Source organism: Falco naumanni, chromosome 19 (genome assembly GCF_017639655.2).
Source record: "Falco naumanni isolate bFalNau1 chromosome 19, bFalNau1.pat, whole genome shotgun sequence".
In the NCBI taxonomy this organism is placed as follows: domain Eukaryota; kingdom Metazoa; phylum Chordata; class Aves; order Falconiformes; family Falconidae; genus Falco; species Falco naumanni.
In genome coordinates this window covers 4,471,147-4,494,269 of record NC_054072.1, presented here as the reverse complement: position 1 = coordinate 4,494,269, position 23,123 = coordinate 4,471,147, and the positions used below count along the sequence as shown (strand labels likewise).

General features: G+C 54.6%; 2 protein-coding genes across 18 annotated transcripts in view; both read left to right on the top strand.

Annotated features, from left to right (window-relative positions):
- Positions 1–12,743, top strand: part of DUSP26 (dual specificity phosphatase 26) — a 41,846-nt gene extending 29,103 nt beyond the window's left edge. For 3 of the 15 annotated variants that reach the window (XM_040618060.1, XM_040618064.1, XM_040618067.1), the window contains 8 exons: positions 2,878–3,077; positions 5,797–5,899; positions 6,366–6,434; positions 7,124–7,310; positions 8,430–8,588; positions 10,678–10,950; positions 11,335–11,543; positions 11,963–12,743. In XM_040618060.1, the coding sequence (XP_040473994.1) occupies positions 10,772–10,950; positions 11,335–11,543; positions 11,963–12,162 (588 nt within the window). In that variant the 5' untranslated portion in view covers positions 2,878–3,077; positions 5,797–5,899; positions 6,366–6,434; ... (1 more) ...; positions 8,430–8,588; positions 10,678–10,771 and the 3' untranslated portion in view covers positions 12,163–12,743. Of the gene's footprint in view, positions 1–2,874; positions 3,078–5,791; positions 5,900–6,365; positions 6,435–7,123; positions 7,311–7,970; positions 8,003–8,196; positions 8,589–10,461; positions 10,582–10,677; positions 10,951–11,334; positions 11,544–11,962 lie in introns of those variants that run through there. The other 12 variants (XM_040618074.1, XM_040618076.1, XM_040618073.1 and 9 more) reach the window with 12 other exon arrangements.
- Positions 12,744–15,044: 2,301 nt separating this feature from the next.
- RNF122 (ring finger protein 122) lies at positions 15,045–22,909 on the top strand. Of its 3 annotated transcripts, none has more exons than XM_040618079.1 (6): positions 15,045–15,138; positions 20,411–20,567; positions 21,530–21,575; positions 21,812–21,853; positions 22,225–22,304; positions 22,394–22,909. In XM_040618079.1, exons 1-6 carry the CDS (start codon positions 15,114–15,116, stop codon positions 22,506–22,508), a joined length of 465 nt encoding a protein of 154 aa, XP_040474013.1. In that variant the 5' UTR covers positions 15,045–15,113; the 3' UTR covers positions 22,509–22,909. The 3 variants fall into 3 exon arrangements, with proteins under 3 accessions (XP_040474013.1, XP_040474012.1, XP_040474014.1); XM_040618078.1 differs by having other exon boundaries at positions 22,222–22,304; XM_040618080.1 differs by lacking the exon at positions 21,812–21,853 and having other exon boundaries at positions 22,222–22,304.
- The last annotated feature ends 214 nt before the right edge of the window (positions 22,910–23,123 follow it).

Genomic DNA, 23,123 nt, shown 5'->3' with positions numbered 1-23,123 from the left:
CCCTTGGCATTTCCCAGCTCCGAAGGCCCTCCGTTCCCGAGTGACTGAGAGCTGCCGTAGCTTCCGAGTCAAGTCATCACAGCTGCATATCCCTCAGGAGAAGGGCAGAGGGGGAACAGGGAAACATGCTCATCAGTTACAGAAGAGTTAGAAAGAGGAAAGCTGTGGCGTTGGAGGTGTGCAGGAGGCTCAGGTTCAGGGCTGGTTTTGCTTCAGCTCCCTGCATGACTTTGCAGCAGTCACTGTGCAGAAGTGTATGCTTTAATTTTCTCTCCTGTTTCTAAGCATATTTTCTATTATTTTCTGTCTTGTCTATGCAAGACAGAACTCAGGATAGATTTAGATACCTGCATTCTGTGACTGTACATTTCCTAGTGCCATGGGACACTGATTTCATTTGGATTTCTAATTTATTTCACAATACTGTGGAATAATCAGAATTATTAAAGCCAAAATGTTCTTTGCTGCCTGTTTCTATTAGGCAAAGCAGCTCAGACTGTCAGGTCTTTGGGGAGGAAGGAGAAGGTTTGTTTTTTACCACCTCCCAATCTTTTGTCCTTCATGACCTTTACTTCTTTTGCTAAAATTATCATTCGTGCAAAAAAGAGAGGTGGAAAATTGGTCCCTCTTCCCATTGCACCAAACATTCCTGCAGAGGAAAGGTTATTCTTTTCATAGCCGTGCTATAGGGCATACCAGACGATAGGATCTGCCCTTTCTGAGGCTAAATCATCAGCTCTAATATGTTTTCCTTCTTACATTATTACTATCCTCTCCTTGGAACATGAGTACTTTCCATGTTGACTGTAACATTACTGTCTCTGCTAGCAGCAGATGGAAAGCCAAGCTGGAGGTACAAGTCATGTTACCATTAAGAGCCAGCAGCGAAATGCAATGGTTTCTAATGTAACCCTTCAAGTTGTTGACAGAGCTGTTTCTCAAAATAATAATAATAATAAAAAAAAAAAAAAAAAAGAGAGAAAGAAAAAAACCAATAACCCTGAGGCACAGCTAAGTGTGCTGGTAAAATCCTGTCTTTAAGATGTTGAGAGTTTTACAACTGGCTTTGATGGAACTGGGAATTTTTAGCTTTTTATTGGAATAAATCAATCAATCAAGTGAGAGCTTTCCTGGGGATAAGCAAGAACAAACTCCCATACTATGAAATCAAGCAGCCAAATTTTCAAAAGGAGGGCTATTCCTGACAATCTAATTTGAAGTATCAGTTTGGGGTCTAATCAGCTGCAGCAAATCAGACCCACATAAACCTGACTGCCTGCAATGAAAATCAGAATTTCTGTCTACTGGGGAGAGCCAACGTGCCTGCATTTGTCCTAAGAAAATGAACTAGTTAGAAATGGCAAAACATTTTGTTGCAGTTAGTTAACTTAAATTGTTCATTCTGGGTTGACCCAGTGCAATTTTTCCCCCCTGCTGACATTTTTCATTTCGTAACGAGCTGAATATCCTATGCAGATATGAAGTTCACATGTGGATTCTGGTCTCATTTGGGCTGGTTTCACGCTGGTGCTGAGACACGGACTTCAGGGGTGTCCTGCTTGTTAACTTGCATAAGCAACGCAAAGGTTGCAGCTGCATCGTTCTCATACAGCCAAGGCAGGAGGGTGGTTAAGGTGTCCTGCTGGAGATCTGGGGGGCTTTGTTTGAAGTGGGCACTAGAGGCACATCTCCTTGCCACTGCGTGGAGGGCAGCTGGCCATCGGGGCTAGGGAGTGCTGGAGGGGCTGAGTGTGAGTGGAGCCGTGCCACTCTCCTGGATCCTTGGGTATTGGAGTTTGCGTCCCTCAACTGTTGGCTTGCCGAGGCCTCTACAAGCTTTCTAGAGCGTCATTGCTGGGATTGTTCTTTCCCAGTTTAGCGATCCTTCCCTTCCTCACTTCCCAATCCCGTCCAGCCAGCTGCTGTTCGAGAGCAAGCCCTGAACTCAGAAGGAAAGAGAGGAGCTGATTTTGATTCATTTCACTTGCAAATGTAGTGCCTTGCCATTGTTACATCTTTGGAAGCCCTATAGCCAGTATAGGATTTTAAAAGCTTTCTGTATTGGCCGTGTTTCCCTTACCCCATTCCCCGCTCCCCCACCCGCTGAGCCTTCTCATTCGCTATTCAAGGAGCCTCGGTGAGCCTTTGTGCTCCGCACGCCCAGCAGTCACCATTGCGTCTCCGTTCATCAACAAAGAGAAACCTTATCTTCTGATGGACACATACAGCACATTCTGTGTGACATTTAAATCTCCCTTTGTAGCCAACTCAGATATTTTTGCTGTTAAAAGAAGACCATACAGCCGGGTGATTTCATTACTGCAAATGTTATTACAGTGAAAGCCTGTTTAAGACATAATGTCACTGAAGGGAAAATAGGATCTAGCAGCAAGTGTGGCCTGATGGAGGGTGCTGGGATTCATCACAGGCTGAAAGAAACCTCTCAAACATCAGACCTGCTAATGGAGCAGCTTTTTTCTTCATCAAATCAAACCAACCACTTCCTCAAAGCCCTAAGGCTAGGAATTAGAAAGAAGATTGAAAGGAATTAGGTGCCCAACTCTCACTGACTTTATATTTGAGCTCCTAAGCTGTTCTTGCTGCTTCAGAAATTGTAGCCAGGCTGCTGCGGTTCTTAGTACCACAGACACAGTGAATAGAAATGCCTTGTGTTAACAGCAGCCACAGGCCTGAAAAAGACAGTGCTGCTGCGTGTCCACGTTCATAATGACTAGCTCTTGGTCCAAGAACACTCAAGAAGAGACATAATCACAGACAAGTCCCAGCCTCCCTGAATGAAGTCAGTGTGAATTTCCTAGGGACTTGGCCCCAATTTCCACCCTGACGTAAATATAATTCCTTTTTTCTCCCAAGCAGATTTCCCTAAGGATTTTGGATTTGCAAGAGCAAAACTTGAGCTTCTAGAGTCAGAGGTGTCATGCAGACTGATCAGCGCTCCGCGCTGGGAGCGTGCAGCTTTGCCCACATGGATTTGAGCTGCACTGTGCAGATACGTTGGCGTGTCACTGAGCCGTCCAGACAGACATGTGCCGTGCTCCCAACCCTCTGCCTTTGAGGTACTGGTTTCTAGCGTTGATTGGCTCTATTTTGAAGATCGCTTTGCTATGCAAGACAGATATGACCTTTCATCTTAGCCTTCAAAAAGTGTAGCTCAGACTCCTTGCTAATGGGGATCGTGAATGTCTCGGCTGTGCTCCTTTCTGGGGGGATGCGGGTAGTTCTCTTCCATTTGACGTCTTTCCGAGCGTTGAAACACAATGAGTATCAGGTCAACAGCAAACCTCCCACCAGCTTCAAGAAGGCTTGGACTGTGCCCCAGCCTGCTCTGCTAACAAGATGTGACAAGCTGAAGTGAACAGTTAAACAGAAAGCATTAGGATTTCACAGCGTATTTTGCCAGCAACTTACTGTTTTTCAGCTGTTTTTTTTTTCTTTGTTTTTTTTTTTCTTCCTTCTTGTGCTGTACCAACTCAAATCTATCCCAGGCTGCTTCTGACATTAACAAGACAGTGGATGACAGGCAAAATGCGTCCACGAGCAATTCAGAGTCTCCCCGCTAAGTAATCATAAACACTGCAAGTTTGCAACAAAACAAGCAGCTGTCTTTCTCCCTCTGGACAAGGGCTGCTTCCTCGCAAATTGAGGCTCTGCAGGTTTTACAGCTGTCGGACAATGAGTCTGGTGCCTGTTATTTCCTCCTCCTCTTTTTTCCTTTTTCTTTCTTTTAATGGAAAATATCTCAGCATTGCCAGAACTCAAGTGGCCCCCTCCAGCACCGAATCAATACAGCCAAGTGACGAGGCTTTAGCTTTCTGGCTGACGCTACTAGAATGGGCACAGAGGGTTTGTGTTACTTGCACATCCTCTCTTCCAAGGGTTTATTACCTTCGATCACATTTCTTACAGGGAAGCAGATATTTATTTGGGGGCTGGGAAATGATTCAACAGCACACAAGTTCTGTCACAGAGGTGCTGAGGGTGAATAGGCTGGGGAGGGTGGGCTGGATGTGGGGAGACCCCCCAGCAGGGTGGTCACCTTGAGCTTTGCAATTTCTTTCCAGACTGCTACAGTATGTAAGGAGCCCCAAAAGAAATCTTTATCCCTGACCTAAACGTAGGCAAGTAGAGAGTGAAGATTACTCTTTATTACTTCATTACTTTGATAGAGAATTGATCCTACCCTGGACTGACTGGCCACATGACCTTAGCCTTTTCAGATAAATTTTCGGTGATATTTTCCGAGGCAGCCTGCAGTGGACCCCGCCTCTACAATGCCTCCTTCATGGTGCAGAGAAAAGCCTGTGCCACGGTGTGGGTGGTGGATTTACCTCCCACAGCTGGTAGTTATTGCCCCCTCAGCCGAGCGCCCAATCCCTCCTGGGCCGTTTCAGTGCCAAGCAAACCCCATTTGTTCCAACCCTCTTAACTACGTGGCTGTAATGCTGCTCTGCCGTCCTGCACTACCCTTCTCAACAACAACACCTTCTCACCCTGTTAACTTACAGTAGGCTTAATTCTACCTTGTAACGCTGCAGCTGTCTGTGCCCTTTGCACTCCCTCTGCCTGCCACCCTCCTTTGCAGTGGGTCCATCAAATAACACGTCGGATGAAGTACGTACATTCTTTCTGCTTATGGCTGAGTATAATAAAGTCTGGCTCCTGTGCCTTCCAGGTGGCTTTTGGACATGCAGCATTTAGTGCGTGGAGTTATCGATCTCTGATATTTAAAACAGAGCTGTGAAGACCGTGGTGAATTTGCATGCATGGGGAGTATAAAGCCAGGAAATAGCAGCTCTGAAACTCTCTAACCCCTGCCCTTTACTTCCCCGTGTTGGGTTTTCCGCGTCTGACGATGCGCATGGTGGTGATTTATGTATAACCAGAGCAGCCTCCAGTGGTTGGATCTGTGAACTTTTCCAAGCAGCCCTTTATAGTAGCTCACTTGTGGGTTTTGCAGACCCCAACCCTGATTCCCCCCTGCTCCAAGCTCAACCTTGGAGGAGGGGGGAGAGCTGGGAGCAGCGGGTGCCCCGCTTGTTCTGCTGGGAGCCGATTTTGGCTCTAATTGAGCTGAAAACAGCTGCTCTACCCTCACTGCTGCGGGCCTGCTGTGCACAGCAGTTTTTGACAATAGCTGGGATGTAGGGATATCATAGCTGCCAGCATCCCACCCCTGTGGTAACAGCAGCCCCCCCCGCCCCAGCAGACAAGTGTGCCAGTCAGGGGATACAGGAAATCTCTGCCAGTGCTGTCCTTAAACCACCCAGCCCTACAGGGACTCTGCAGTGGTGCCCGTGCCTGCGGGAAGCCAGACCCGATCTCTCTGTGCCTCCGCAGCCGTGCTCCCGCACAATCTTTATCTGCCAAGGACCAGATGATCCTTCTCAGCTAGTGAGCATCATGGAGCGATAAAGCTTGCAGGGAAGTGAGGTTGCAGGACGCCTTTGTGTCCTGTCCTGCAGCTGGATGCTTCCCAGAGGGAACAGCTTTTGAGAGAATCGCTGTCAGGAGGAAGAGAGAGTTTGGGGGTTTGTCTTTTAAATTCTCTCCTTGTGCCTTGGTGATTAATTCTCAGAGCGGTTTTTGCTTCTCAGGGCTTTTCCAGGGCAAAACAGGTGAGAGACAGGGCTCTGACCTGGGGGTGATTAGAAGGAGGTGGGGAAACTGAGCAAGATGTATGTGAAAGTCACAACAAAGCCCGCACGGTGTTTGTGCCCATGCTGAGCCTGCAGACCACTTCCAGTGCTCTGAGTGGCCTCTTGTCTTCAAGGACAGGAGCTTCAGAAACAATGTACTGAGCTGATAAATCCTGCCGGGGAGCAAGGAGCAACTCGGTCTCTGCTACAGCCCTGACGTTTATGGAAAACAAGGAGAGGAGGTGAGGCAAAGAGGTCTGGTTTGTGTCTAAGAAACTTCCCTTATAAAAAGATAGATTGCTGACACTTTCCCTTGATGCAGCTGCCCAGGCATTTCAAGGCATCTGAGATTTCATTATCTAAGAAGCAGTCACTGGCTTTGTTGGGGACTTCTGGCTGCTTTACAAAGCAATTCCAGTATTATTATTGGAATAAAAACATAACAACTACTAATCCTCTGTTTAAATGACCAGTAAGTTCCCTGCAGGCAGTGCTCTGCCAAAACATTTATCCACCTAATTTTATTTCATGTCGTTTTTTCAAATTCAGATTTAACCTTTTGTGATGGGGGTTGTAGGCACTTCTGTTTAGAAGCACATTTTACAGACTACTGGGAATGCGATTCCTTGGTGCAGGGAGGGACATGGCTTCTGCTTGTGCACATTAAAGGTGTCTCATAGAGCTGTGAAAATGCAAATTTCCTTTTAGGTCACTTCAACCCCTGCTTTCCTGGAGGAGCGCTGCTGGGCAAAAGTGAGGAGCTCAACCTTTCTGCAGGTAAGTGGAATCAACCCCCTTATTCAGGGCACAGGACAGGTTCTTCCCAGGCTGGCAGCATGACACAGCAGTGAAGTACCGCTAGCGCAGTGAGGACAGCAAAGCCAGCCCGCACCCAGAACCTCCTGGGGTCTGTCCCTCACTGTCACCTCTGTGCCCCTGGCCGTCTGGGCATGGAGGAACTGATGCGGACCATGAAGGAAGGGGATAAATCAGGTTTCCTGGGTGCTGCTTCTCATGTGTTGCACAGAAGCCAAAGGGTGGCACCAGCAACTGCCCCTTGCTGCCAGCCGCAGCATTCCCTGGGGGCAGGAGCCTTTGGAGGCCATCCAGGAGAGGTGGAGGCTGCTCCTGGCCACCCTGCCGGGCTGTACCTAGTAGCTCTGCCTCTCTGCCTGCAACTGGTGGCAGTGTAGCTACCTGACATGTCACACCTGCTGTCCCAGCGCGGCTGGTGGACATGGAGCCAGGCAGCCCTGGGTGCAGGCAGCCTGGGGGTGTTTGCCCAGCAGAGCTGCTTGCTAAGGAGCGTTTGGGATGGATGGAGCTGGAGACTCTGTTTCGTGAGGATCAGGTGAGTGTAGCTGGCAGGAGGGCTTATGGGGACCCCTGGATCTGCAGCTCTGAGAACTCTGGGTCTTGCATGGGGGTCTCTCCTGGGACTTAGCACCAGCTGAATATTTCTGCAGGTGCAAAGGAACTGGAACACAAAAAGTCCATCGTCCCGGATACCCAGCTCCTACAGCGGCCAGCAGTTACTGCCTGGGGAAAGCAGTTAAGAGCCGGCTATATCCCAAATACCTTCCTGAGCGTATCTTCCAGATTCTGGGGCTTTATCAACACCCAAGGCTGAAGCTGTATCCAGAACTTCATGGGGTAAGGCTGAAAAATCTGAAATCCAGGTGTGTCCAAAGTCTTTTTGAAGCCACCTACGCTGTTAGCCTCCAGTACAGCCCCAGACAACCCTATCGCTTAGTTATACACGATGGGGGGAAACCCAGGCCCGGTGTGTACTGAAAGGCGCGTTCTGCTTGGAGGCTGCACTCCTGGGACCTTGCTGTCTGTGATGGATGCTGAAAAAGCCCAGCTAAGCCTCACTGCATGCACATACTCAAGTGTAGGTGGGACAGGATGGGTGTCTGGTGATGCTGAATTTATCCCTGAAGCTTCTGAGATTGTATCCTGGGATAAAGACAAGTTCAGCTGAAAACAAAACGGGAAATATTCCTGGGGTTTAATCAAACAGGAGTGGGGGAGGGAGCACCGTAAATCTTAGGATGTGTCGTTTGGCCTGGAACAGCACATTTTAACTCTTCCTCAGGTTGTTTTTCCAACCACACTCCTACTTTCTGGTTTGAGTCGAACTTTTAAATTGAAAGCCAGCACTTCAAAGGGAAAAGGAGAATATTCTTCCTGGAAAATGTTTAACTGAAATATTGCAGCACTTCTGAAATGAAGGCTATCATTTAGAAAATGTCAAAACAAAAAGCTTCAGTCTTTGAGTTTCCTCTTTTTTTTTTCTTTTTTCACCCCCAGAAAAAAGTATTCCCTGACTTTGACATAAATTTGTAAGTAGTTTATCATCTCACTACATACGTCCTCCCCCCTGGCTTATTTTCTTAGCAAATGAAGAAAATGTCACCAAGCCCTGGCTCTGCCAAAGGGACCCTAGCAAGGGGGGAGGACAAGGTCACCTGTAAAAAAATTATGAAGAAGCATCCCCTGGAGACGGTTACAGATTTATGATATGGGTAATCATGTCATCAGCAGCACTTTATCAGCATTTTCTTCTCTCCTTCTCTGCACGCCTGTGGCATTTGGTGTTCTGGAGGAGGAGTGAGAGAAAAGCTGGCAGGAGAATTTTGATATGTTATTGTTGCTGTTGTTTTTATCTGCGTAGTAATGGGCACTTATGTGTACGGCTGTGCATGCTTGCATGTGATCTCTGCATTTGTGCCTGTCTCCCTCATTCCTCCTTTATCCATCCATGCACAGCATGATATAAACAAACCTGCCTCTGGACATGTCATGGCTTAAAATAGATGTTCATACATCAGCCTTTCTACAGCAGCGGCGGCAGCAGCAGGAAGACATGGCCGACTGGATCTGACTACAACACTCGCTTTGAGCCGAGAAATCACAGCCCTTACAAAGGTAGAGTAACGGGGTGGGCGTCTCCTTCCTCCTGTGTGTCTGTCTGTCTGTCTCTGCAGAGTGTGCAGGGCTGAGCAGCCCGCGCTCGTTCAGCGATGCCTCTTCAGAGCTTGCTCTGTGCACCCAGGCAGGCTCCGGCTGTTTCTCCCCTCCCTCCGAGCGTGGCACGACTGGCAGAGGGGCTCCAGAGGCAGCCATGAGCGTGCTTGGGCAAGCGGGGTACAAGCCTTGGGGCTTGGCTTCCAAAAGGGGGGGCACAGCCAATGCCTGTGAGGGTTTTGTGTGCCAGGAGTGCTTCGGGGTCTATTCTGAGCTCTTGGATGTGGGGCAGTTTCTCTTCCCCTGAAGCACTTCGGGGGTGCTGGCCTGGTGGTGTGTTGGGGGTGGGATGCTGGAAGCCAGCTTTGGGCCTGAGGTTTCTGGAGCTACATCCCGGGATAGGTGTGGATTGTGATTTTCCCAGCCAGCTGTAGCAATAAGAGGGTCTGCTATTTGGCTAGTTACAGCCTTATACTGACGATTCAGTTGCTTTTTTCAGACCCTTCTGGTGTTTGTTTCTTAACGCTGCCCGGGGCTGGTGGCATGTGGCTGTGCTGCAGCCAAGGTCACACAAGGTTTAAGGGCCCCGGCACATGGCCATGCCGAGTGCCTTTCCCAGGTGGGGTCTGCCAAGTCTGGATTCCCAGTGTGACGGAGTCCAAAATTCATCGGGGCAGGGGAGGTATGTCAGGGCGAGAGCGGGCCCGTACCCCGTGCTGGGGGAGCGTGGGGTGCTGGGTGCCAGGGGTGAGCAGCGCGAGCAGGGATGACCTGTCCTGTGCAGTGCCCCAGGACACCAGGCAGGGTCTGAACTGCCACCCTGGAACACAGAGCGGGGATGGAGACATCCGTGAGTCTCTCTGGGCTCCTGCTGAGCTCCCCCATGCCCTTGCAATGTTTTCCTCCTCTGCCCATTGCCAAGAAATGGCTGGAAGCTTCTTGCTTCTGCACCGTTGGCCGCTGGCCGGCACCTTAGGCAAGATGTCAAGGCAGACAGGCGGGCTCTGACCCAGCCTGGCCAGCCTGAGGTCGCTGCGTTTCCTCCCCCGGGCCCCAGAGACAAGCGGCCAGCGCTGAGCTGCTGCGGGGGGGCTGTGGTGGGATGCTCTCCGCACACCTTCCAGCACAGATCAGGGCAGCAGCAGTGATGGTGGGAAAGAGAATCCTGTTCTCATGTTGGGGGTGCCGGTCTGTCACTGGGGCAGCAGCAAACAAGCAATAAAAAGCAGCTGTGCTGAACATCTGGCTGCGGGGACTGCTGACTGCTCCACGTGGGTAAGGCTGTCCAGGGAGGTTTCTTGCAGATGTGTGACAAGTATCGGCATGATATAAAGGTTTGAGAGCAGAGATATGTCCTAGAGGATCTGCTCAGTAAAATGAGCTTTCTCATCCCCTGAAATTAACTCTTCCCACCCCAAACCAGTCCCGAATGTTCAAACGCAGCAGCAGGACTGCTGTATTTGGAGGGGTTAATCCTGCCTCTCTCTCCCTGCAAGTTTTTGTGCCTGGTCCATAGGAGTCTGGGTCCTGGCCAGACTCTGTGCGGTGCCATATGGAATCCTCCACCTGTTTGGGGGCTTTTCCTCCCCAGTCCTGGTGGCTTGCCCAGACCTGGCCGCCTTTCGTTGCTTCTGATCGCAGGTTGGCAGCATCAGTTCTCGAGCTGGCATTGTCCCGCTGGCAGGCAAAGCCCCAGAGCCAGCTCGGAAGGAAGGTGGTCCTGTGTAGAACATCTCCTGCCAATGTGGCCTCGACCCAAAGTCATGGGGCTGGAGCAAAACCTCTGTCTGTGGAGAGTCAGCAATCTGGCTGCCTTTCTGGCTTCCCTCTCCAGCCCTGGCATCATCAACTTCTCCCCAGCGGTATTCCTTCTTGGAAGGGAGTGCAGGTGATGCTCTGTCTCACACTGGGAACCACTGGGTAGCTGACTTGACACAGCCCTCTCACCTGGAAGGTGAGAACTGGCTGCTTTGGGCCAGTATTTCTGCAAAAGGGGTGGAGTGAGAGGTCCCCAGTTCTTCTAATGGCATCTCCACTGCTTCCATGACAGGACCGTGGGTGGCAGCAGCAGCAGAAGTGACCTCCAGGCCACTCTCCGGCCTTCACGAACCCACAGGTATGCCTTGTGGGTCTCGGCAGCCCCAATGGCTTTCCTGTCCAGGTTCTCCAGGAATGGCACCAGGTCACCAAGCCGCGGCTCACGGGAAGAGCGCAACAACCACCCCATCCTCAGCGTCTTTGAGCTTGAAAGGTTGCTGTACACGGGAAAGACAGCCTGTAATCATGCTGATGAGGTCTGGCCGGGACTCTACCTGGGCGATCAGTATGTATTGGAAGGGGGCAGGAACTGGGGGGTTCAGGGGTATTTTTGTGAAATGGGGAAATGTGGGAGGGAGAGGCTGGGAAATGTGGGGGAGAGGAGGACATGGTGGTTGTGATACAAAGGAGGAAGAAGGACATAAGCACGGCGGTGCAGAGCGTTCAGAGCATTGCTGTGGTGCGGCAGGCGGAGGTGGAGTGCCCGTGGAGTCAGGGACTGTGAGATTGACTTAAAGTTCAGGAATATTACCAGTCTGGCATTCTTCCTTTGCACCCAGCTTTCTCAAATGTAACTGTTTGTCTCTGTTCTTATCCTCCATCCCTTACACTGTCCTTGGAAACTTTAACTAAACTTGTGCACCTCTGCACTGTTTCTTATTCTCTGCAGAGATATAGCAGCCAACCGGCGCGAGCTGGCTCACCTGCGCATCACCCACATCCTCAACGCTTCGCACAGCAAGTGGAGGGGGGGTGCCGAGTACTATGAGGGCACGGGCATCCGCTACCTGGGCATCGAGGCCCATGACTCGCCTTCCTTCGACATGAGCCCCTACTTTTATCCTGCAGCTGACTTCATCCACCAAGCGCTGAACGAAGGTTGGTGGTAAAGATTTCTGGGAGAGAAGTGGGGAGCTGGGATGGGAAGAAACTGCCTCGGGGAGATGGGAAGCTGGACTGGCATCCTATTGCTAAGCATCCTAGAAAACAGAAGTATTTCTAGCCTGGCATGGTGTCTCCAAAGAGGGAGCAGGCTAGGTGAGAGCACTGCCCCCCCAGTGCTGGTCCTGTTTGGTCTGGTTTGGGAGATCACGATACACTGGAACCCTTTGCCAGGAGGGGGACCTCAGTGCATCGCAGCCCTGCTGTAACAGAGGCCCTGCACCTGAGCCCGGAGGCTGCGCGGCTGAGCCACCATGGGCTCCAGGATGCACCATGGTGAATCGCTGGGTCCTCGCTCCGTACTTCTGTTGGGATATTTGGTCTGCTGTGACACAGCCCCTGTGTTTCACCCCCAGGAAGGATCCTTGTGCACTGTGCTGTCGGGGTGAGCAGGTCGGCCACCTTGGTCCTCGCCTACCTCATGATCCGCCACCACATGCCCCTTGTAGAAGCCATAAAGACCGTCAAGGACCACCGTGGTATCATCCCCAACCGGGGTTTCTTGCGCCAGCTGGTCGCCCTGGACAATGCCCTGAGGCTGAAGAGGAGCGCGTGAAGGGGGACAAGAGGAGCTGTGTGGTGGGAGCATTGTGTGTGCGGTGCTCACTTGACCCTGATGCCCGCTGAGTGGCAGAGAGAGGGCTTTCCTCCCGGCGCAGACGCTTGGCAGCTAATGGGTCACACGCAGCTAGCCCCTGGGCCTCCCCCTCAGCTAAGGGGGTCCCCAGACATGCGAGCTATTCCTAGTGGTAAAGCATAGGCCCCCAACCTGCAGTCTGGCCACCTAGGTGGGCCTAACGTATAGCCTCCTTCCTAGCCTCTACTCGCTCCGAGATGCCTGCGGAGGGACTCAGCCCCATGTTACAGGTTACTCTACCCCTGTTGGCTCCGGGAAGCCTTCAAGGCTTCATTCTCCCACGTGGTGGATGCATTTGCCTAGCCAGTCCTGTCCCACCTTCCCAGGAGACTGAAGCTCTGCGTGTCCCTTGTCTTGTTTCCCATTCATTTTCGGTCTGTGTAGCCATGTGAAATCGGTCTGGTGTGTGAGCTCGGGCAAACAGGCCTTTTGTCGTAGTGTTTGGGTGTCCTCCATGCCTAGTGTTAACCTGTACGAATAAAGACAGCGCTAAGGAAAAAGCCTGGCCGCTCCATGTGTGCTTTGGGACAGCCTTTACGTGTTCGGGCTGGGATCTGTCTCCAGAGGCGGTGGGAGAGCGTCACCCCGGGTGCCCCGGGCTGAGATGGACCTGAGCCCTCCCAGTCTCTCAGCCCAGGAGCTGGATCTGTCAGACCCCACTGGTGGCCAGTGCCTGTGCTGGACCTCCCTGCTGCGTTTCTTTTCCAGCACTGGGGACAGAAAGGGGGGCTCCCGGTGAAAAGCAGGGCTGGGCTGGTGGTCACCAGGGTTGCCATCCATCACAAGGTGGCGATGTCGGTCTCCCAAAGGCAAGCAGGCACCAAGCTAGCTAGTCACCCAGGCGTGCTGTCCGCTGGGAGAAGCACCCCTGCGGCTTGCAGAGGGGATGGGCGAGCCGAGCCCCGGGAGGGTGGCCGGGGCCAGGAGCCATTGTCCATGGTGGCACCAGCCACATGGGTGCTGGGTGGCCCCGCGGGTGCTGCGCCGCCTCTGCACGCTGCCAGCGCTCATTGTCTGCCTGCTCTTATTATAGCCCCATTCTTCCTCCGCTTCCTGAGAGCACGTGAAGCAGCGCTCGGCTGCAGCTGTATGTTGTGCCGAGATCTCGTAAACACGTCGTGAGAGGGGCCCGATGGCCGTGCAGGGTGAGCTGCTGGGCTTGGGGCGCGCCAAGGCCCGTGCTGGAGCACCCCATCACTGCTGCCTGGTGGCCCGCGCCATCCTGCTCCGCGGAACGGCTGCCTGTAGCTCAGGTGCGATAGGGAGAGCAAACTCATTTGCAGCAGCTGTGCACTGTGTGTGTTACCCAGCTCCTGGGCTGGGGTCTCTGTCTTACAGGCCCCTGAGGTGCCACGGGGGTGCTGAGGGCACAGCATCATCCCAGAAAGGGATGGCAGACAGAACAGATTGACGGACAGCAGCGGGGCAAAGGTTACGCCGAGCAAGGGCTGCAGACACCAAGGCAAGGAGGAACTGGTGTTGGGCAATGCACAGGGGCTGGTCGTGCTCTGCAGCGACACTGGGTGCTGCCGGCACTGTCGGATGTGCCAGAAGGTTTGGTGGTGAGGATTGCAGCTTGACAAGGGCCTGGGGGGTGTGAAATGCCTCCTGTTGGATTTTGCAATTCTGCTTTGTGCTCCTTGCTGCTGCGCAGCTCCCTTTCTGCAGCCTGCTGCCAGTCGGCCCCTGAATGCAGAGCGTGGCTGTTGCTTGACAAAGCTGGGATCAGGGAGGCTCTGAGCACGCGGGGGGGATTGTGTTTGGAGGATCAGCAAACTAATCCAGTGAGCAAAATCACTGACGGAGCCAGCGGTGTGCCGCACCTCACTGTGTGCCTGCAGTGGTCAGGCACGTGTGTTGGGAGATCAAAGCATGGTGTGGGAACGTTCCCTGGTTTCAGGAGGGCTGGCAGCACAGCCCCAGCCACTGGCAGCAGAAACCTGCCCAATCCTTGGAGCTGTTGCTGGAGGAGGACATGTGGAGCCCACGATGCTGTCATCCCTGACATGGGGCATGCGGGGGCACGGGGAGCCGTTTTGCAGCACCACGCTGCCCTCGTGGTCACTGGTCACCTGCAGGGTCCACAGCTTGGGTGGAGATGGTGACTGTGTCCCAAATCATCCCTGCGCAAGGCGGCTCGGTGCCTCCTGGGAGGCTCCCCCAGAGGGCTGGTGCGTCCACAGGGACGGGCTGGGCTCCCGCCAGGCGGCCCGTGCGGCCCGTCATCCAAACCTGGGCCAGGGCAGAGCGGTTCTGCCGGGCCATGGGGCTGTGCTGGAGCACGGCCCGTTGCCTGCGTGTGTTTCACGGGCACACGCGTGGCAGGAGGGTGCCTCGTGGGTGGACGCACCCCTGGGGGTGCGGGCGGCAGGACCGAGGATCACGAAAATGTGCAGGGTTGGAAGCTGGGTGGAATGATAGAACAGTTTGGGTTGGCAGGGACCTCATTTAGAGGCCGTCTGGTCCAACCCCCAGAAGCGAGCTGGGACATCTTGGACTCCATCAGGTTGTCAGAGCCCCATCCAACCTGACCTGGAACGTTTCCAGGGATGGGGCATCGACCACCCCCACGGGCAACCTGCGCCTGTGTCCCGCCGCCCCCCGCGCACAGAATTTCTTCTGTCGCCTCTAAACCTCCAGTGTGCGACCCTCCCCGCCGGGACATGCCCCCCCCCTCCCGGGCCGGCCCGAGGTGCCGGGCGCTCCGCGGGGGCGGCCCCGGGGGCGGCTGCGGGGGGGCCGGGGCGGGGTTTGCGGGCAGGGCCGCTCCCGGCCGCCCGGCCCAGCCCAGCCCGGCCCAGCCCCGCTCCCGGCCATGGCCCCGCGCCCTGCACGGCGGAGCCGGCCCGGCCCCGCGGAGCGGCTCCCGGATGCCCCCCTTCCAGTGGTGCAACGGTGAGCGCGGGCGGGGGCGGCCGGGGGCTGCGGGGGGGCTGGGGGGGCGATGGGGGGGTACCGCTCCCCTCCCTCCTGCCCGGGGCGGGGGGCGCTGCGGGGCCGTGGGGCGGGGGGAGCGGGCGCTCCCGCCGCCCCGTGCGGCTCGGGGGGGGTCTCGCCTCCCGGGTGGTCCCTGCTCGCCCCACCCCGGTCCCCGCTCCCAGCGGTGCGGGGCGCGTCGGGGTCCCCGGCCCCTGGCCCCCACCCGGGGGCTGCCGGCGCGGGGCTGAGCCGGGGAAGCGCTTCTGCTTCCAGAGCAGCCAGCCCTGCTCAGTGCCCAGCAATAAAGCCAAGGGCCGAATGGCTTTTCCATGCTCTCGCGTCGGCTGCTGGTTGCAATGAAAAACAAAACCCCAAAACCCCCCAACCCTCTTTCATGTGTCCGCAGAAGTGGAATAAACTTATTTTTAAGGACCCCAGACAAGGCCCTGGCTCCTCACTCTCGTGTTCACTGTAGGAAACTCTCAGGAACGTGGAACTGAGTTTGCACATGTTGAGGGGGTTTTGGTTTAAATGAGAAGTGGTTTATTTTTATGGCTAAGTAGTTGAGAAGCTGCGCTGGGAATTCCACCATCAAAGCCCTGCCTGAGCAACAAAGGCTGGGTTATTTTAATTTATGAAAGGGTTACAGCCTTTGAAGCTAAATATAATGCAACCAGTGGCTTCCTCCGCTGTAACACATACCTTGTGTGCTCTTGTGCAGCTTGGGGGATAAGGAGCTGCCGGTCCCGCAGGCGGTTAGCCCTGGCCATGTGGTGAGGGTATGGGTTTCCATTAAACGGGGTGCAAGGAAAAGCTCCGCAGCAGAAAATGCAAACTTGGCTGTGCTGAAGAAACATCCTAAATAAGAGGGACTTGGCTTGTAGAGACTCTGAGCAGCCGCAGCGCTCGCCAGCTTCCCAAGGCACGGGCTTTGGGAAACACGGAGAACAGAGCCCACCCTTGTTCCAAGGCCGAGGCGTGGGTTTGGGAGACCAGCCGTGGGCATCTGACTTGTACTTTTTGGCTTTAAGCCCCAAGCTCACAAATATTTAAATCAGCAGAGTCCAGCAAAATTGCCTGTCTGTGCGCCGCTAAGGACCTGTGCAGGACTGAGGCCGTCGATGTAAGTAAGTCTGAGACCCAGTAAAGAAATCACATTTTCAACCTAAGTAGGTGTATTCAGAATATCTCAGTAGACGGTGTATACTCTGTTGCCTTGGCGTTTCGGCTCCTCTTCTGCATCACGGTTTTTCCTCCTGTTGCTGCGCTGTGGCTCGGGGGATTCTGCAGCCACGGGGCACGAGCCAGGTAACTGGGGGGAGCCAGGGAGCCCCCACAGAGAGCTGCTTGGCTTTGGGGCAGCTGTTGCAGGAAGCCTAGTCCAGCATCACAGCAAAAATTATATGGAAGCTGCATTCAATTTTCTGATGCAAAGCCCACAGCTTTTGTGTGGGAGTAGAAAGAATGGTTTTATTTAATGACCTGCTGAGTTTTCCATTTGTTTTATTGAACAAGAATTGGGGTGAGGGAGAAGCTCTGCTCAGCAAAAATCCTGTGCCTGCGCAGTGCGGGCTGAAACTTGTGTCTGTCCTGACTTGAAATACTGCAAAATACTGCAAACTGTTGTGTCCAGAGGGGCAGACCACGCGGCATCGCTGGAGCACGAGGGGCTGCGCTCACAGAGGTGTCAGCCGGTTGTTAGCGGGGTTGTGACGGTTGAAGTCGTGTTGCGGGGTTTGGCGTGGGGGGAGCAGGGCTGGGGTCACCCCGCAGCTCCCCACAGCCTCCCCGCAGCTTGCAGCAGGGGTACTGAGGCCAGCTCAGCGCTTAAATCTGCCAGCGAGCTGTGCGTGCGGGGAGGAGGAGGAGGAGCTGCAACCCACAGCGTCAACAGGTCAAACTGCGTCTTTGCCGCTTCTGCTTACAAAGGGGAGGTTTCACAGTCCGCATGAAGAACGCTTTGCTGGCAAAATGAACCCCCTTTCCGAGCATCCTTCTCGTAGTGAGAGTCCAGAAAGGCAGCGTGGTCTGTGGGCACTTTCACAGCTCTCTAGTGATCCCTCTTTCCTCGTTTTTCAACTAAATAACTGTTGCAGCACACTGCCTTCAGCGATTCCGGTTTCGGGTACAAAACTGGTAGATTTAAGCTGGGAAATGGGTTATTTTGGTTTGGGTTTGGTGCCCATCAGATCTTCATTTCGTGTTGGTTAAAACCAGATTTGATCCATTTCCCTTGAACTAAAAATATGAATGCCTTTGTCGAGCGAAGGGGGTTGCGCTAATCAAAACCATCGCTCAGCCAATGCACCCACCATGTTGATGAGCGCTGGTGGGGAGGAGCGGGAGGGGAAGGGGCTGGCTGGGGTGGGGAGGACCTTGCTTTTTGGGGAGGCTGGGCTCAGGAGCTGCACTGCCTGGCTGAGACCCACGGCTCGAGGGCTTGCCCTGGCAGGACCTTCTTATCTCAGCTGAGCCGATGGCTGCTCCCTGGCCAGCAAAGGGCGCTTCCCCGGAGCCACGCTCACTTTTCGGCACCGCAGCCTGGAGCTCATGAATTCTTGAAAGCCTGTTTGACAGGAATGACCCTTGCTAAGCTGGTGAGTCTAAAATTAGCCTTGCCAGCTGTGTTGTGGCTGGCAGGGACATAGACTGGCTCCTCTCTGCTTCGTCTGGTACAGGGCTGCAAGTTACAGCATCTCTTCTTCCACCTGTTTTTTCCCTGCTGCTGGTTTGACTGCCTGTCTCTCCACACCCATGTGGCTTTTACACTCAGGTGTTGCCACCTGTGGGGAATTGGGGTGTCTAACATGGAGCAGTGCTCAGTAAGCACCTTGTGGGGTCAGGGAATATGATTTCTGCCCCATGGGATGGGGCGCAGCTGGGCAGAGCGTGGGGACCGTAGGGACAACTCCACACAGAGGAGTGATGTCTGGGTGTGATGTTCAGGAGTTCGTACGCTGGGTTTTGAGCCCCTTAAGATGAGCGCAGAAGGATTTGTGGGGAGGTTAACATGGGATTGGCAGGGTTTGTCTCCCTTGGGGCTCTCCTTCCCAGCCCATCTCCTGGAAAACCTCTGGGATGCACATCCCAGCATTTCCCTGCTCTCTGCAGAGCTGGTTCTCCTCCTGCTACCCTCAGACAAGGGCTTTTCCATCTTGTCAGGGGTGGTCCACGTCATCCCAGGCTGGCTGGCAATGAGCTGCAGGATACACAGAGCAAATGCTCGCTGTGGGGGGCAGCAGCCCTTCGGGCCCCTCTCCCCTCACCTCTCATGGGGCTGTAGCTCAGGTTTGGGCTGTTTCTGTCACCGCAGCTCTGGTGGCACAGAGGGGAACGGCTGGTGCTTTTCAGCAGATTCTTGGAATAGCTCTCAGTTTGAAATACACGTAGGCAGCGTTATTGTTTCTCTTGTGACCCGTTATTGTTACCACAACTCGCCGCATGTTGTTTGGCCAGCATTGAATGAGGCTTCGTCCGTCCCATCAACAGCTGCTCTGCAGCCTGTGTCCCACCACCCTGTGCCCCAGCATTACATCATTTAGTTGCTTGGTGTTTTTTTTCAGAGCCAATATACTTGTTGGTGGATTTTCTTTGGAGCATTTCTCAATCATTTCCAGCAGGGAAATGGAAAAAAAAAAACCCCAAACCTTTCCTATTGTCTTTTCCTGCACCTGGTGGTCTCAAAAGCAGAAGGCTGGGAGAGGAGGACAAAGAAATCCTCCCTTTCTTGCTCCGTAGATGAGGTGACTGATGAATTGTCTCCGGTGATTACATGAGGCAAAGATCAGCAAGTGTCTCAGCCCTCTGTAGCAGGAAAATCCCGTTTCCCGTGGTCCAGAATCTCGCCTAGTGCCTGCTCCAGCTACCAGCAGCAACCCGAGTGCTTCTCTGGCCACGGTGGCTTTGGCCATTGCATCAATGTGGCACATACATTCAAAGCGCCCCGCAAAGCAGTGGATAGTCGGGAACTGAGCGTCCCAGGGCAGGATGTCACCCCAGGAGCACTGCCTGCCCACCCTGCCTGGGCTCCCCTTGCTGCCCAGCTGTCCCAGGCCTCTCCAGCAGCTGTAACGGAGCCCGTGCTGGTGCTCTCTGCCCGTCGCAGCAGGGAGGAATCCAGACAGACCGAACCTGGGTTCTCGCTGCTTGTGCTGAGGTTTCTGCAGCCTGCTCTCTTCCTGTCTCTGGTCTCTGTGGTGGAGAGCAAATTTCATCCTCTCATGAGAAACAGGCAGAGGATTTTAGTGGGCTCTAATTAAACCCAGAAGTGTTTCTCTAGGAGCTTTTTGATGAGATTGCGCAGCGTGGGAACAGGGGGTGCTGAGCGGAAGGGGTGGGGGGAGATGCTCCGTGGAGCACAGATGGGGCTTGTGGGTTGCTCTCCTTTAAAGTCCTGTCTGAGTGAGATCTGATGAGAAATCAAAGCTTTGGCTCTTGGGGGGTCAGCATGATTTTGAGACATAAAAAGTGGTGCTTATTTAGTGACGGAGCCTGACTTTGCATCAGCTCCCAGCAGAGGCAGTGTCAGTGGGTCTGGTATTCCCATGCTTTCCCCCTCACTCAGACGGGGACCCTTCTGGGGTGGCCACGCTGTCACCGGCTCTGCGTGACATCCTCCTCTGCGTTTCCCCTGTGGTGCCAGACTCACAGCGAGCGGCCCAGGCAGCGCCGCGTGGCTGGTGTGTGCTGGCGCCCGTGGTTTTGTTCAGAAAGGGGTTTCAGTCAGTGTGGTGCTGAATGTGCTCCTGGCACCAGGCTGCAGGGCCCCGGCAGTTCTCAGAGCACCGAGGATGAACCAGCCACTTGCTCTTTCTGGCTCCCACAGAGCAATGACAGATGCCAACTGTTCTTGTTTTTCAAGATCTTTTTTTGCTCTGTCCTTCCCTAAATCCCCTTCCAGCCTCCATGTAGTTCTCTGGAGATGAAAGCATGGGGCCTTCTTTTCTCCCAGATGCCTGCATTCTGCCTGGGGTACGTTTGTGCTGCTGGAGAAGGGTTTGTGACTGTAGAAATGCAGTGATGTCTGCTGTCTGTGCCGCACTGAGTGGCTCTAAGGGGCTGCTGCTCTTCCTGGGGAGATCTCCAACTCACAGGCCACGAGACGATGTCTTGGCATTGGTTTCTGCCCGCTCTGCAGACTCCGGAGGGGACAGAGTCAGCCCAGCTCTTTCTGCTCGCACAGCACATCTGCTTCACCTCTTTTTCCCCTTTTCCATCCTAAACGCTGACTTTTCTCTTCCCCCCAAAGGGTGCTCCTGCAGTCTGGGGCTGATTTACACCAGTAAACCCTGCGCGATGCCTCCCATCACGTTCCAGGACCTGCCACTGAACATCTACATGGTCATTTTTGGCACCGGCATCTTTGTCTTCGTGCTCAGTCTCATCTTCTGCTGCTACTTCATCAGGTGAGCTGGGGGGCTGTGGTGGTGGGTCGGTGTCCCCGGGGCATCCCCAGCCCTTCCCAGCACCCTGTTCTTTTGTCCCGTAAGATGGGAGCCATTCGCTGTAAGGATCTGCCCTGAGGAGCAGGGCCGGCCACCCGCCGTGCTCGGGCCAGGCGCAGTCGTGGTCCCCGCAGTCCCCTGCGGCCACAGCAGGGCAGGAAATGCAGGAAGGGGCTCTTGTTTTTCAGGGGACCACGCAGAGGGATGCATTGTGTCGGGCAGGGAAGGAGTGGTGCTGCATGGGAGAGGATGTGTCTTTACATTACAGTCCCTGTTCAGGGAGGGCTATTTTTAAATCCAAAGCCGAGGCAGCAGCTGGTGTTTCTGCAGGGCCCAGGGTGGCTCAGTCCTTCCCTGCGGGATGTCCTGGCTCCAGCAATGTCCTGTGCATCTCTCAGTGATTTTTGGGACTGTGGAAGCCGGTCTCTGTGCCTCAGCTGGAGGAGAAGCTCTGCTACAAGCGTCCCCTTGTCCTTGGGTCTTGCTGGGTTTCTCTGCCAGACGGTTTTCCCCAGCGCCCTTGCCCCAGCCAAGGTCACAGCAGGGCTGGGAGCTGCCGGCGGGCAAGCGCTGGAAATACATCGTTTCCTGCACCGCAAATGACTTCCTAAGGCAAACAATCGGGCATGCTGGCTGCCGGCCCTTATCGCTCCCTGCTGCCGATTCCTGCTGGTGCTGGGGGCAGCACGGGACGCCCAGGGCTTCGGGAGCAGCTTTGCCCAGGGCATGGCCTCAGGCTGGTCCTGCTCGTGGCCATGCTGCTCCTGCAGCACAAGCTGCTCTGCTTATCCCCAAATCCCACTTGGGAAGGTGCGTTTGTTGCCATGATTCCAAGTGCCACCTGATATTTTTGGCAGTGCTGTTCAGACATGACCCTTGAGGATGCTGTAAAACTCATAGTGCCTTTTTCTCCCCCTCTCCAGCAAACTGCGGCACCAGGCTCAGAGCGAGCGGTTTGGGTACAAGGAGGTAAAGTTATTTTCTGCACATACCCACGGTGATTCAGGGCCAAGCGGGACGTGGGTGCAGGCAGGTGGGGATGCCGCGGAGACCGATGCTGCTCATCCCAGCTGGGTGCATTCAAAAGCGGTGTGATGGGACACGCTGCACCTGGGCTCGAGCTGCCCGGCTCGGTTCAGCTCCTGTGGGGCTTCAGGCAAAAATTCCTCCCGGTTTTAAATCCTCTGCCTCCTTTTCTCCTTCAGGTGGTTTTGAAAGGTGATGCCCGGAGGCTGAACGTGCATGGGGTGAGCAGTACCGCGTCTGGGTTGGGATGGAATTGGAGCTGATGAGGATGATGCTCTGGGGCATGTCCCCTCTGCTGCATGGGGTTGAAGGCAGCTCACAAGCAGAGCAAGGCCGGGATGGGGATGTGCTGGCACTACACAGCTGGGGAGCAACAGTGCTGGGCTGGGAATTGGGAGGGAAACCCCCTCCCTGGGGGCGGTTTGGGAACCAGACTCAACTCCCGGCTGGAAATACCCGGGAAGAGGCACCACAGCAGCGGGATTTCCCCAGCCACAGCATTTCTAGCGGGAGCAGTGCCACGCGTGGGCATCATGCTGGGTCCCATGTGTTCGCACCCCCCTTTCACCCTCCCTCTTGCCTCCTACAGCAGACCTGCGCCGTCTGCCTGGAAGATTTTAAGGTGAAGGAGGAACTGGGGGTGCTGCCGTGCCAGCACGCCTTCCACAGAAAGTAAGTACGGCCGCGGCAGCCAGTGGAGGGGTGCCGGGAGGGGAGATTTCGGGTGGGTGTTTGCATCCTCCCATGTTTCTGCCCTGCAGGTGCCTGGTCAAGTGGCTGGAGGTGCGCTGTGTTTGCCCCATGTGCAACAAGCCCATGGCAGGTCCGGCACAGCCCCGCGCTGGCATCGGCACCCTCCTGGACGAGCTGGTATGAGCAGCCCCGCTCCTCGCTGGCCAAATTCTGCGGGACCATGGCTCCCACGCGTGGCATCGCCCAGCCCTGCGCATCCCAGGGGTCCCACAGGTCATCCCGAAGGATTTGGGATTTCCAAGTTGGGATTTTTAACTTGCAGGTCATTGCTTTGTTGTTGGGGTTTTTTTGCAGGGGCAGGGGTGGGGAGGGAGGGTGTTTGGTTTTTCTATGTCACCACGGTTGTGCTCCATGTGGAGCCATGACCCCCTGGGTGGGCTGTTGGGGGGCTGCCCCCCACTCCCATTCCCCTGCTGCTCCAGGGGGTGTTTTTGTACCTGGTCCCTTCTGGACTCTTGGCTCCCCGCACCACGGCGGCGGGATGTAGTTTTGTGTAAAATGGTGAATAAATGGATCGTTTCTCAGCTGGTCTAAGGTGTGTGCACTTGCGGGGCTGCGGGAAGGAGCCACTGCGGCGCTGGGGGCGGCCAGGCCCCCCCTCCACAGTCTGGGGAGTTACCAAAAAGGCCTGAAATAGCCCCAAAACAGGCCCTGCTGCACCCCAGGGAGTTACCAAAAAGACCCCAAATAGACCCATAATGGGCCCCACTGCACCCTGGGGGGACAGACACCTTGGGG